At 42.3% G+C, this 15095-nt stretch overlaps 1 protein-coding gene across 1 annotated transcript in view; it reads left to right on the top strand.

Moving 5' to 3' along the window:
- Positions 1-477: 477 nt before the first annotated feature.
- Positions 478-15095, top strand: part of LOC147716860 (vasoactive intestinal polypeptide receptor 1-like) — a 631302-nt gene continuing 616684 nt past the window's right edge. The window contains exons 1-2 of the mRNA XM_086919813.1: positions 478-482; positions 978-1177. Coding sequence (XP_086775939.1) covers positions 478-482; positions 978-1177 — 205 coding nt within the window. The remainder of the gene's footprint in view (positions 483-977; positions 1178-15095) is intronic.

Below are 15095 nucleotides of genomic sequence, written 5' to 3'. Positions count from 1 at the left end.
CCTATTGTCAAGCTGCTTGCTAATACGCAGAGCGTTAGGAAAAGTAGCGCTAACCAAAGTTAACGCTACTTTCCTAACGCCTGCTTGTGACCTGTTCTTAGCCATGTAATCCAGTGGTAGGTGGATCACATGGCTAAGATTTTCCTGCCCTATCAGCAAGGTTATCGCCATTTTCAATGGAATATTGCTGGAAAACCAGCGATATTCCATTGAAAACGGCGATAATCCCCGCTATCGCTGGGATTTTTATCTCCATGGCGTTAAACGTTGTTAATACAACTCTACCATGGAGATTATCGCCAGCGATAGCGGGCGATAGATTTCCTCACGCTAGCAGCGGTCAGCGATAATTATCGCTGCCGCTTGCTAATATGCCCCTGCATTCTTTACTTTTGAAAATTATATTGATATAAAACAGAAATATTCAGCATTATGGACTTGCAATACATTTTCTAAATCCGACGTTTTCAGGGAAACATGATGTAGTGGCTCAATTTAGGACATCTGAACCTGGCTTTTGGGTTCTACTTCTCTCGTCTTGCTAAAGCAACTGGACTATTCACTGTACCAATTACAAGCCCTGGCCTTCCCCATATCACATGTCCATTTCTGCAATCTAGCATTTATGGAAAGACACAATACTGTAATCCTGCCCTTCTTAATGTTTCAGATGTTTTGCTAGTCTAAATTGTCCTCTAAAGAGATATGGAGGTCCTTCAAATAATATCTGTTTATAAAAACAAAAACAAAACATAAGCCTATAAGTAATACAAGCAAGCAAAAAGTCAGATCTCATAGAAAATAAAACAATACCAGTATTTTTTCAAGGCCATGATAAAAATAAAGGTAACAAAGATAATCCACATAGTTTTAGGAGAAAGACGTTCAAATCTACAATAATAGATGAAGTATTTGCTAAAAACACATTTACAATTTTGTGCCTAACAGTTTCTGACATTTTATTTTTTCATTATTAGTTTTAAAGAACAATGCATCTTTATCGATAATGCAAATACATGTCAAATTCTATTATGCGTTATTACTGTTTTGCAGGTGGAATCAACTCATCCAGACTGCTCCTTTATTCTCCATATGCAGGAGCAAGAAAGTCGTTGTCTAGCAAAAATCAGAGCCGAAACTTCAAATTCTACAGAGCCAACAGATTTAAAACCCAGAGGTGAGATATGCAAATTAACTTTGCACCTTGAAGTGTACTATGAGGAACTCTTTGTTTATTTGAATATTATGTGGCGCTTTGTGCCTGGTGTAGCAACTCCACTTTCATTGCATAAACGTCACTCGTAAGGTATCCATAGGTATCACATAGGGCAGGGTGCATTGTATTTAAAAGGCCGGGCATGTACTTTTAAGTTTTAAATGTCCTGCTAGTGCAAAATGTCTACAATCGTTTTTCACTACTGTGATGCCAGCCTGTCCCATAGAATAATGGTGAGGTACCTTATTACATTTATAACTGCTAACCTTTGATTAAGACAAGGTAAGCATTTCATGTTTGGCCTTGATGAAATTGTAATGAAAAGTTCTCTTTAATGTTAAAGGTGGATTTTTAATTACAATTTTGAAAATGCCACTTTTAGAAAGTTGACATTTTCCTGCCCTTAGCAAATTGGTGCCTGTAGCTTCCCCTGGGTCACATGACTGTGTGCAACTAACAATTAGACTTTGTAAATTCATCCCAGACAGTCACAATAGAGGGATTAGGTGTTCTTGAATGGGCCATTTTCTGGCAGGATGAGGGGCAGAGCTGGGCACAGCCCCACTTGCAACTACCCCCCTGTGGCAAACTCTAGTCCAGAAAGAGCAGCAAGGTGTGCAAAAATGCTGGAGCATAACTACCTGCAGATGGTCAAGGCAGGCTGTGACAGGGACTTGTCTGCCTGACTGGGGGCTGATTGATAGTAATGCAATGTAGCTCATGTGCTGTCATATAACCAAGGCGTACCACTCGGTGCTAAAGATGCTTTCTGTGGTGGGTGTGCACCAATAAATGGCAATGACATTGCATGGTTTTGTGATGATGGTGCACTAGTGATTGCTTTTGGTATTTCTGTTGATGACGGTATATTGCTCAGTAAAACATACAGGAATGTTGAGGTGTTGTGTAGTTTCAACTAGTCAGTGGGTACTGCGTGGTTGTGGATGACATCAACTTTGAGATGGTGCCAGACTAATTCCGTGCACCCTCACAAGATGTGTTGTCCAATAGACCAGCTAGCTCACAGTGTCACCATAGGCCCCCCTAACATAGACAGGGAGGAAACAGTTCTGGCAACCTCTGAACCTGACAAGCCTGTTCCCTCAGGAACAGGGGTGACAGATGTAGAACCTTTCACTCATCCACTTGTGCTCTCTTTTGCTCAGATAAAATTGCAAGGAATACAGAGAAGGACATTTCTAATGTTTAGTGAACCAACGTGATTCTTGCATAGAATATATGTGCTGCAATGATCAATAAACAGAAGCAGATACAAATTATAAGACATATCAGGACAGCCCAGGTTAACATCAGGACTTGGGCTGCTATGCCATAGGAGCCCAAGTTCTGGTATTAACATGGGCTGCAATGGTAATTCACGAGGGCATATTATCAAGCCCATTATCGCCACTGTATCAGCAGTATCGCCTTTTGTGGATAATATGGCTCATTGCTCTTTTTTTCATCAGTAAACTTAGGTGCATATTATCAAAGACCGGTGTTACAATTATCGCCGTTTTATTGGCAAGAAACTGCTGATTAAACAGCGATAATGACCATGATAATACGGCCTTGTTATTTCCCATAGAAGCCCATGTTAACACCAGAACATAGGCTTCTATGGCAATTAACAAGGATGTAACCTCAAGCCCACCCTCCCAACATTAATAAAAAAAATAGGCCCTTGTAAATTCCCATAGCAGCCCAAGTCCTGATGTTAACCTGGGCTGCTATGGTTATTCACAAGGGCATATTATCAAGCCCATTATCGCCGCTTTATCAACAGTTTATTGCCAATAAAAGCGACAATAATGTATCGCCTTTTGTTGATAATATGGCCCATTGCTCTTTTATTTGACCAGTAAAGTTAGGTGCATATTATCAAGGAGTGGTGTTAAAATTATCGCCGTTTTATTGGCAGGAAACTGCAGATAAAACGGCGATAATGAGCTTCATAATACAGCCTTGTTATTTCCCATAGAAGCCCATGTTAAGACCAGAACATAGGCTTCTATGGGAATTCAAAAGGACGTATTATCAAGCCCACCCTCCCAACATTAATAAAAACTCCAGACAAATCAGGTACCCGTAGCTGGAAGGTCATTTTACATATCACTGCCCCAGAAATGTGGCGATCCCCATGACGTGTACGGGGAGAAAGAGAGAGAGCTCAAAACGTATATTTTTTAAAAAAAAGAACCCGAGGGGTGCTGTTCACCGGGACTACAGGGAGTAGAACCGTAACCCCCCCGCATACTTCAAAATAAAACCAGAGGAGTGCCGTTCCCCAGTGCTCGGGGCACCTTACAAGCCCCCATTATGCAGAAAATTGCCCCCGTAATTTGCCCCCCCTGGACCTAATGAATAAAACAGACTTCTACTTTTTTTTCACCTTTTCCACCGCGTACAAAGTACTGCACGAGTACCCCACCATTTTTTATTTAAAAAAAATAAAAATTAAGCCTAAAGATCCATATACCACCCCTGACCAAGACTATGGACTCAGAATGTTTCTACCCTGCCCCATTTCCTTATTTCTCAACGTGTTGTACTGTTTTCTTGTGACTCTGCTCTGCCGACAAACAACATGGCTGCCAACACTTCCTAGTGTGGAGTATTGACAGCCAATAAGCATGCAGCTCCTGCTTGTAATTGTACATATTTCCATAAACGTACGCCGTGATTTTTATTTAAAAAATAAAAACTGAAAATAGAGCCTAAACATCCATGTGCGACCCCCTGAGCAAGCCTAGAGGGTCAGAATGTCTGTACCCTACCCCCTTCCCTTATTTCTGAACTTTGTTTGACTGTTTTCTTGTGACTCGGTTCTTGCGAGGCACAAGATGGCCACCAACATTTCCTGGTTTCCAGTGTTGACAGACAGTTCACAGCCAATCAGCATGCAGCTCACGCTCGTAATTGAACAGATTTCAGTACGAGTACTGAACTCCATCTCTGGATATCGCTCTGAATTTACTTGCAATTTTCTCAGGAATTACTGAACGGATTTACACCATTCAATAAAAAGCACAATCTGCGAACAGAACTCTACCTCTCTGCCAAATTTGGTGTAATTCCGTTCAGCCGTTCGGGCTGTAGCCCTGGCTAAAGGTCCCTCTGGAAAATTGCATGAGGAAAACACATTTTGGGACCGCCTTTTTACTTGGCCCCCACTTAACCAATCACCCCCACACTTTAAGGGGAGGAGTGGAACTGAGCAGGCCATTTTCTTGGAGAAATTCACGAAGTTTCGTCCACCGGCGCCAAAGTTATATCAAATAGAATGTTGTGGATTTCCTATGGAAACTAGGTCCTAACTATAACTACCTACTGGTGACTGCCAGTAGGTAAGATATATGTATGTATATATATATATATATATATATATATATATATATATATATATATATATATATATATATATATATATATATATATATATATATATATCCAAAGTCAATCCATGTTTTTGATGCACACTCGGAATCCGTTTGTTTTAACACAAATTTATTTCTGTAAAGCTGCTACGCGTTTCGACACGCGAAGTCTCTTGATCACACGAGTATTTACAGCCAAACTTTTACGTGCATGAATAAATAAACAAAATAGATGAGGTACTCAATCTGTCCTCCTCTTAGTGACATCAGCTTTGGCTGCCATCTTGGTGTGGTGCATACAATTTCATTAGCGTTCATACTCAAAAAAGCATGTTTCCAAATATTATACTTTTATAATACAATGAATACAAAAGAAAACTTGAACATTGTTTTAGCAAAACATATATAGATATATATTCACTGAGATATATATGTCACTGACCATGTCATGAGTGATGTAATATGTGACGTCATCAGCAGTGCATTGTGGGCGCGCTAGTTATAGTTAGCTGAACTAACTATAACGGGGGAATTTCAAAGGTTTTGCATGAGTAAAATGACCAGCTAACTATAACTGGTGTGAAACCTATGGTTTTTTCAGTGAATTTGCAAGGTTTTTTAAATGCTAATTCCTAATTATAATGTGGCTGAAACCTATGGTTTTGCAGTGAATTTCAAAGGTTTTTTCAATGGTAATTCCTAATTATAACGTGGCTGAAACCTATAGTTTTTTCACTGAATTTCAATGGTTTTGTAAATGATAATTTTTAATGTATTAATTGTTGCATTTTTTTATACTGATTTACCACATTATTTTAAATTATTTATTTTTAGATATTTTTTTTAAATTACATTACATATTTTTAATATAAATTGAAAAAAAATGTCTTTACACCTCTCTGCAACTCAGCCCCCTGGCGCGTTTGCAGAGGGGGGACTAATTCCCCTTGCATACTGGGGGTACCTGGGGGCCAACTAGCCCACCAGGAGCCTCCAGTATGTGCCGGGGGACTGCGTTACTTGCCCCGGAGGGCGGCGGTCCCCGGGGCAGTGTGGGGGGATCGGGCACCCCCCACACTTCTTTATCACTATGCCCCGCGATTTGGTCCCCCTGGGGGGTAATATTAAAAAAAACATACTGGGTTTTAAAAAAAAGAATGGGCCTTGGGGGTCCTTGTGGGACGCCCTTGGCAGGCCTAGGGGGTCAGGGTGTTTCTACCCTGCCCCCTTTTTGTGTTCTACAGGTTTGTTTTTCTGCTTTCTTGTGCCTCAGTCTACTGAGCACAAGATGGCTGCCAACACTTCCTGGTTTGGAGTGTTGACAGCCAATGAGCATGCAGCTTTCTCTGAAAGGTACGCGCACCGTACGCGTATGTACGCAGACCCGTGCGTGCACGGAACGCGCACCCCGTGATTTTTCGAAAAAATAAGATATTTTTTGCATTGGGGTCCTTGTGGGACACCATGAGCAGGCTTAGGGGGTCAGGGTGCTTCTACCCTGCCCCCTTTTTGAGTTCTACATGTTTGTTTTTCTGCTTTCTTGTGCCTCAGTCTACCAAGGCACAAGATGGCTGCCCACAATTTCTGTTTTGGAGTGTGACAGACATTGGTAGCCAATCAGCATGCAGCTTGCGCACGCGAAGGTCCGCGGACCCATGCGCGTACGGTGCACGCTTATGGATATATCTATATTTTTTTCTTTTGATTTTCTCAGGAACTACTGGAGGGATTTACACCATTTAAGCAAAAGGGTAATCTGCAAACCGAACTCTACCTCTCTGCCAAATTTGGTGTAATTCCGTTCAGCCGTTGGGGCTGTAGCCATGTCTAATCGTCTGATGGAAAATAACATAGGGAAAACACGTTTTGGGACCCCCTTTTTTCTCAGCCCCACTTGACGAATCCCCCCAAAACTTTCAGGGAAGGAGCGGAGCAGAGCGGGCCATCTTCTTTGAGAAATTCATGAAGATTTCTCAACCAGCACCAAAATTATTCCCAATAGAACGTTGCAGATTTCCTTTGGAAACTAGGTCCTAAATATAACTACCTACTGGCGACCGCCAGTAGGTAATATATATATATATATATATATATATATATATATATATATATATATATATATATATTCCATCAAGCCAGGAAGCACAAATAAGGAAGACCGCAGTCAGCTTGACACGAGTTTTATTCAATAAAATCGAACACTTGCCAGCAGTCTTTGAATCCTCAAAGCAGGCATCTTTGTTAATTTCATCAGCCAGACGCGTTTCTGGAATTCAGCATTCCGTCATCAGTGGCAGTTAGTAGAAGGTGAAAGCATCGCTTTACAAAATACGTTCATTTGATACACCTGCCCAAATGGGCGTGGCACTCCCACTGCCTTCTGGTGCTTGTAGTCTTATAACCCCAAGTGGGGGCGATGTAACCTCTTTCCTTTCCACAAAAAATGTACTTTTCCGAGTGGAATGATGCTCTGTATCTGGGGCCAAGACCACCCCGCTTTGCAGTGCTCGATGACAAACTCCGCGCACAAGTCCCACTTGGGGTTATAAGACTACAAGCACTACAAGCACCAGAAGGCAGTGGGAGTGCCACGCCCATTTGGGCAGGTGTATCAAATGAACGTACTTTGTAAAGCGATGCTTTCACCTTCTACTAACTGCCACTGATGACGGAATGCTGAATTCCAGAAACGCGTCTGGCTGATGAAATTAACAAAGATGCCTGCTTTGAGGATTCAAAGACTGCTGGCAAGTGTTCGATTTTATTGAATAAAACTCGTGTCAAGCTGACTGCGGTCTTCCTTATTTGTGCTTCCTGGCTTGATGGAATTTTTGGGGCTTGCACGCCTGACAAGGAAGACTCACCGCAATCAGGCGGGTCTGACACGGCTTCGTCGGAAGCCATGAACTATCAGAGACAGCGACGCACAATGCAATTCAGGACTGCATTGTGCGCGGAGTTTGTCATCGAGCACTGCAAAGCGGGGTGGTCTTGGCCCCAGATACAGAGCATCATTCCACTCGGAAAAGTACATTTTTTGTGGAAAGGAAAGAGGTTACATCGCCCCCACTTGGGGTTATAAGACTACAAGCACCAGAAGGCAGTGGGAGTGCCACGCCCATTTGGGCAGGTGTATCAAATGAACGTACTTTGTAAAGCGATGCTTTCACCTTCTACTAACTGCCACTGATGACGGAATTCTGAATTCCAGAAACGCGTCTGGCTGATGAAATTAACAAAGATCCCTGCTTTGAGGATTCAAAGACTGCTGGCAAGTGTTCGATTTTATTGAATAAAACTCGTGTCAAGCTGACTGCGGTCTTCCTTATTTGTGCTTCCTGGCTTGATGGAATATATATATATATATATATATAGATAGATAGATAGATAGATAGATAGATAGATAGATAGATAGATAGATAGATAGATAGATAGATAGATAGATAGATAGATAGATAGATACATCCACAGAGATACTCTTTAAATGGGTGCAAATGTACCACTTTTTGGGATTCACAAGCATTGCAGTAGCAGGCTTGGAAAGCGCTGCACCAGTCTCATGTTTCCAGGCAGACTACTGTCAATCAAAACCCAAAATTAGTTGGGATGGATGCTGCCAAATAGCGTAAGCAGTGGCATTCGCCCTGGGTAGCACTCCAACTCATTTTTTTTTCGCCCAATGTACCACTGCAGACAGAGACCCACCTAACGCAAATCAGTACTTACACCGCACCTCATCCTAAACCTTGGTCATCTCATTCCGCCCACCAACCCACAATAGTTTTAGCTAGGACATTTGGTATTCACACACCCTCGAATATCTTTTTCCTATCCATTGGGGAGAAACTTCAAAAGCCAACATTAATTTTATCATGTCTAAATGGCTGCAACAGAGAGTATGACTGAACAGAGTAGAAGGAACAAAAGTAAAGCCGACAATCTATCCTTTGCTTTACTTCTCAGTCCAGAGTGCTGGCATGCCCATTTCCTAACGATTGGCTTCAGTGAGTCCTTCCATTTTTGGCAAGGTGTTAGCCAAAGAGAGACTGGTGTTGGTGTTTTTGACAGGTTTTGACCTGGCTGGAGTTTGGTCTATAGAAATGCGAGTATTGCAAGGGAAAATCATGGCTTGCTTTATTGCCCCTTCATTAGAAATAGAATAGCAAGTTTTGTAGCCATAATTATTGGAAGAACAGATGTTTTAGCAAGAAGCAAAAATCTTTGGGGCAGATTTACATTAAGTGGCGCATCCCTGCATATCAGCAGGGATGCGCCACTTATTGTGCGCCATGCCTTCGCCACCACTGATATGCGGCATTTACAATGTGGCACACCAATGGGCAAAAACTGCACAGATGCGTGACGCATCTGTGCCGTAAAAGAGGCGCATTGCTGGAATTGCGTCCCAACGCGACGCAGCTCCAGCAAACTCTGGGGGGGCCCTATCATGTTAATGCTGCGTCAATCCTTATGCCTGCTTCAAGCAGGCGCAGGGTTTTGACGCAACATGGGTCCCAAAGTGACTAAGTGAAATCTTGTAGATTTCACTCAGCCACTTTTAGGAGGCATTTCTGCGCCGGAACGCCCCCCACCCCCCTGCGCAGGAACGCCTCCTTCTGGCGCAGGGCGTTACAACGTGATGCATCTCCCAGATGCTTCTAACCAATTGGAATTTGGTTCCGCACTCGAAGTGTATACTCAGTTAATTTAGGTTGTGTGAGTTTTCCTTTATTTCGGTGGTGCATAGGGTGGCAATCCTACTGAGCTGCTGGATTGATATATTAGTGAAAATAGAATATGGATCCTGTGACACAAGATACATTCCAACCTTGCACTCTTTTACTTTTTCATCGGTGATTAATCCACAAATTCAAATCTTTTCATAATTTCATGTTTCATTTATTGGTTACGAAGATTTTTTGATTTCTTCAAATCTTTCCCATGAATATTTTACTTCATATTCAACAATTAATCTTTTGCCCAATGCATGTCAAGCATATAGCCCTTCATCAGGGGTCTTCTTTACATATGAAAACAGTATCATATGTCATTATTGGTACCAAACAGTATTAAATAAAACACAGGTGCTGTTAATGTTACATAATTCCTATAGTTCCTTTGCATACATGTGGATACATATATCATGTTTCGCATTCATATTATAATCCATGTAGTTGTCTATCACATGCTACTGATTGTACCTGCCTTATCAAGCGTTATATACTATATCCTACTTGTGTAGATGGGTTCACCTTATATCCCATGAGATACTAAATTCGTATATCTCGACATTGTGTACCCGCGGGTTTGTTACTGCCATAGTGAAAACACTGACCTTTAATCTTTATCAGCGTTGTCTGTGTGCTGCAAGGTGAATAAACAATTATATTGAAATATTTCAAGGAACGAGTGTGGTGATGCAAATTTAATATACGAATGTATTTCGTAACTGTTCTTGCCAAGAGTTTGCCAGAATTCGTCCTTTCCTCGCTACCGTCGGCGTGCGATGCTCTATGTCAGACGACTCTATGATCCCTACTCTATATCCGCGTATCGATCACGAGGGTAATGATGCATTAAACATCGAAAACGTCTGAACTACCTCGCTCTCCCAGATGCGTCATGTTGTAAGTACCCCGCACCATGGTGCTTCTTTTGCGCCGCCGCTGCGTCACAAAAGTGACGCAACAGCAGCGTAAAAGGGGCGCAAGGGGCTTGTAAATCTGCCCCTTTATCAATTGCAGGACACACAACCCTGGACAGTGCGTTTTAATTACTAAAAGGCAAACTGAAAAGTGAGAAAAATTATTGATAAACGTGTTTTCTAGCTTTCTTTTTATTGACATTTGTAAATGCATGAGAACTATGACATTCCTACAAATAATGGAAATAATTTACTGGTGTGAAATCCTTCTCCTAAATGATGGATGTTGGTGCCACTGCTGGTTGTTGATCCAATTACATTTACTACCACATCGACAGAAACAACATATATTGCTAAACGCGGAGCAGACAGGATGGCTCAAGAAGCAAGGGCAATCTCTCTCCGTAACTATTTGATTATAGGTCATGTCTTGCTACTTATTTCATTCAAGACTTGGCATGGTTTTGGTTTCCGTTTGGTTACTCTTCCTCTGAAGTGCGGCGCGGTCAGAAGTGGAATGTAAGTGTTGGCAAAGTACATGTGACGCACGCAGAGCAGCTGTGCCAACCCTCAAACGTAGTTGTCAACTGCGCTTCAAAACATGTCCCTGCTCTCGGTGAAATGCGGTAGACATATCAACAGGTTGGCTATATACTTAACGTGTATCTTGCAATTTCTGCAGGCAGTGAAGCAGTCAATTTAATTTAATGAATTAGTGCCTTTAAACGTACACTCATCCAGCTGCCATTGTTTCTGCAGGAGGCTCTTTGAGTTTTACTATGAACGATTTACCTCGGGGATTTCAATTTATGCATGTTATCGGCAGCTCGGCTTCTGCTTTCAAGGGCCTTCAAATTGCCTTCCAGTGTGTGACCACATATGCGACAGTTATAATGAGATTTCTGAAGTGAAGTGCGTTTTTGCGGTTGATAAGATCGTCTATTTTATGGAGTTAACAGTATTTTTTTTCCACCTGCAGTAGGCCAGAGCTGCTGTCTGGTATCTATTTGCAGATCTTCGCTCAATTATGTATTGTTTGTTGCGTTTTTGTGAATTCATTTTGTGGCTTTGTTTGCTGCTTTATTTGGGTAGTTTAATCAGGTGTTTTCCCTCAGCAGAGCCCCATAAGTGCTACATTTCCATCCATCCTATTATCCTCTGTGGGAAGCACTCCGAGTGTCCCGGTAATCCCAATAAAACCGCTTTGCAGGAGTTACCATCCCAGTCGGGATTAAGACTCAAGGGACAGCGTGCAGTTTTTCATCGCACACTTCACCTGTTCAAAGTTGTTGAGATGCCGGGCTGAAGACGGCTGGAATGCCAGAAACCGGTCTCGGAAGCTTGTTTCCGGTCCAGGGAAGGCATGGCTTGGCAGTTCGGGCTGGAATGTTCCCATGAGGGACAGGGTCAGACTAATTTGCATATGGCCATGTCTGAACTGGGGTGGTGTGGAGTGCAAAAAAACGATGGATGTAGGCCCAGATCTCTCTACTGGGGTGAATGTATGACAATGTTCTGCATTCTGTCCATCAACTGTGGTTTTTGCATTTAACTATTCTGGGCATTCCCAGGGTCAGTTGGATGTGAAAAAGAATGAAGCAAAATGCTGAACATGCATGATAAATCATATAATACATGTTTGATTTGGTTTATATTAGTATGTTCTGCAGTGTGATACTCATGCTTACATGAATGTATTTTCAATGTTTTATGAAACTGTTAAATGCTTCATTTTACTAGTTTGTTATTACTTTCTATGTGCTTCTAGAAGATTCATCAGTACACGAGTCAATTTTATTGATATTCCTAGGACACAGTCTTGTCAGTGAAAATAATTTACAATGCTTTAGGCCACTTTCTGTCAGTTGTTTTCATTAAGAGTTCACAACAATGAGATTGTGTTACAAAGGTTAAGCACATAAAGTGAAGGGCAGAGGAGAATCTTCACACCAGGCAACACTGGGATAGACGGTACAAAAACAAGAGTCTGATTCCTAATAAACGTTATTAGACCAGGAGGCACCCTGCCTTTGAGTGCTAAGTTATCAGTGCACCCAGCCTGTTGATTTGAGAATAGCAGATCTTGCGATTTTCCTGAACACAAAAATTAATTAGTCAAACACGTATGAAGGCATGCACTATCTTTGATGCTTGTAATAGGTTTTATTTTCAGTTTTTCTAGAATTCTAGAATTAGACTAGTGCTTAGAAGTAGCAGAGAGAGGGCAAGATTAGTATTTCTTAACCACAAGCAATCATGTTGGAATTGTATCTGTTATTCAACTTTCTTGAGACCATTGTTGATGCTTTATTGTGTGTCTTCATTCGGTTACAATTCATATTGTGTACACTAGGCTAGGGATTTAATTTTATAATCAATATTTAAAACACATCCTTTTTGTTCTAATGTTTTAGTGTGTTATTCCTTAGTGAATTAAGTATTGAGTTTCTCTGATTGTCAGTGTAACATCTGCTGTCGTGACTGATTTTTATCAAGAACACATCTTGTTCAGATATTTCTCCGTGGGTTGTGTGATGTTTGCAGTAGAACAGATTTACTGATTTGGGTTTGCCTGTTGACTGAGGGCCCTGTTGTGGGATGGGAGTATGACCTCCAGACAGTCATTGCAGTGGTCAGGAGGCCGCCAAAGAAGCCAGCGACATCCAGACCACTGTACTATGACAACATCCATGAGCTAACGGTGTTGTGTCAGTGGTGCAATGGCAGCAGCATGCTGCGGCTCACGGATCCTGATCATTAGCTGCTACAGTGACAACGCTGCGTGAACATTGGTCCACTTTTTACTATGCATCTTGTGGTGCATGGTACACAGTGCACGCAGGACAGTGCAAGCATAGAGGGGCACAAAATACCACCACCAATACCACAACCACTAATACCACCACCAATACCACCACCACCACCAATACCACCTCCAATACTTCCACCAGCAATACCACCAATACTACCACCAACAATACCATCACCACCAATACCACCACCACCTCCACCACCACCAATAGCACCACAACCACAAAAACGCTGTTTGCACGTTGGTCAACTGTGACTACGCATCATGTGGTCCACGGTACACAATGCACGCATGAAAGTGCAAGCATAGTGGGGCACAAAGTACCACCACCACCAATACCACGACCACCAATACCACCACCAATACCACCTCCAATACCACCACCACCAACAATACCACACCACCCTTACCACCGCCTATACCACCAATACCACCAACAATACCACCACCACCAACACCACAACCATCAACACCACCACCACTAATACCAATATCACCGCCACCAATACCACCACAAACACCATTACCACCTGCACCAATAACAACTCCACCAATTTCACCAGCACCACCACCACCAGTACCACCACCAACACCAATATCAATACCATCATCAACAACACCACCACCAACACCAACACTTTTGCAGGGATTCTGCATATACACAGAACTATGCGCAGGAAAACGGGACCTCGGTGTATAGGGGCTAAGCCTTCCTTCCGCCTCAGTACCCCAAATCCCTGGACCGACTAGCTATAGTGTCTCACTTGCTCTCCTACATAATCATGAAGATGCAAATGATTAGACACCCCAGCACACAACACTCCTGACTCTCTGAGGAATCGCAGTAGCAAGACGTACCCTTTTGCTCACTCACTCGTACCTGTCCACAAGAAGAATTGACAAAGTCCCTGTTATAGTTCAAAATGTTTATTTTAACTATAGTGCTCTATCTTGCAGTATACAAGCCACTACCAGCAGCAACATGCATAAACCTAAAACAGTTAGCATTGTAGCAAGTTCATAGATTAGAGACCCCTGTGGTTATAACGCGCCATACAAATTAAATAAATAAATAAATAGATTATGAAGGAGGATGTCATCGTATACAGACAGTGGATGAAGGACTATAAGGCCTAAACACCCTCCCCTTGGCAAGACGAAGTTATATTATATAAAAGAAGATCTCTGGGCTTTGTCAGCAGACCCCACACCATAGTGCCTAGATGGTATATTTACATCATCGGAACAGCATAGCTCTGCTCCCTGGAAAGGTCCCTCTCCAAGTGTTTGTTAAACCAACATGCATCCCCATAATATCAAAGCATGAGTTTCCAACAGCTGTGTTAGCATGTTTTGTCTAGGTGCTGGGGACTAACCAGAACAGAAAAACAAGGGGCATTGTTTATCGACCGTGCACATCGGGTTCAGACTAAACTCCAGGAACAGGCAGACAACGCAGAAATCAGACGGTTCTCATGTGAAAGGCACAAAGAAAGTCTTATAAATTAAAGTCATGCATTAGCGTGCAAAAAAGCAGCCTCAAAAGCAGCAGAGCTCATGGCAACAATGACCATAACAGCCATATGACAATGCCACTACCACCAATACCACCATCACCAATACCACCATCACCACCAATAACACAACCACCACCAATACCACCACCACCAAACCAATGCCACCACCATCACCACCAATACCACAACAATACTAATACCACCACCAACAATATCACCAATACCACAACCAATACCACTACCACCAATACCAACAACACCACCACCAATACCACCACCATCACCAATACCACCACCACCAATACCACCACCACCAATACCACCACCACTACCTATCTAATACAATCACCACCACCAATACCACCGCCAATACCAAAGCCACCATGAATGATACCACCAACAACAATACCACCACCACCACTCCCATCACCAATACCACCAATACCACAACCACTAATAGACCACTACCACCAATACCACCACAACCACCAATACTAATACCACCACCACCAATACCACCACCAATACC

The sequence above is a fragment of the Lissotriton vulgaris genome, chromosome 5 (genome assembly GCF_964263255.1).
Source record: "Lissotriton vulgaris chromosome 5, aLisVul1.2, whole genome shotgun sequence".
NCBI classification, from domain to species: Eukaryota; Metazoa; Chordata; class Amphibia; order Caudata; family Salamandridae; genus Lissotriton; species Lissotriton vulgaris.
The sequence above is the reverse complement of the archived record's forward strand: the minus strand, read 5'-3'. Positions and strand labels throughout refer to the sequence as shown.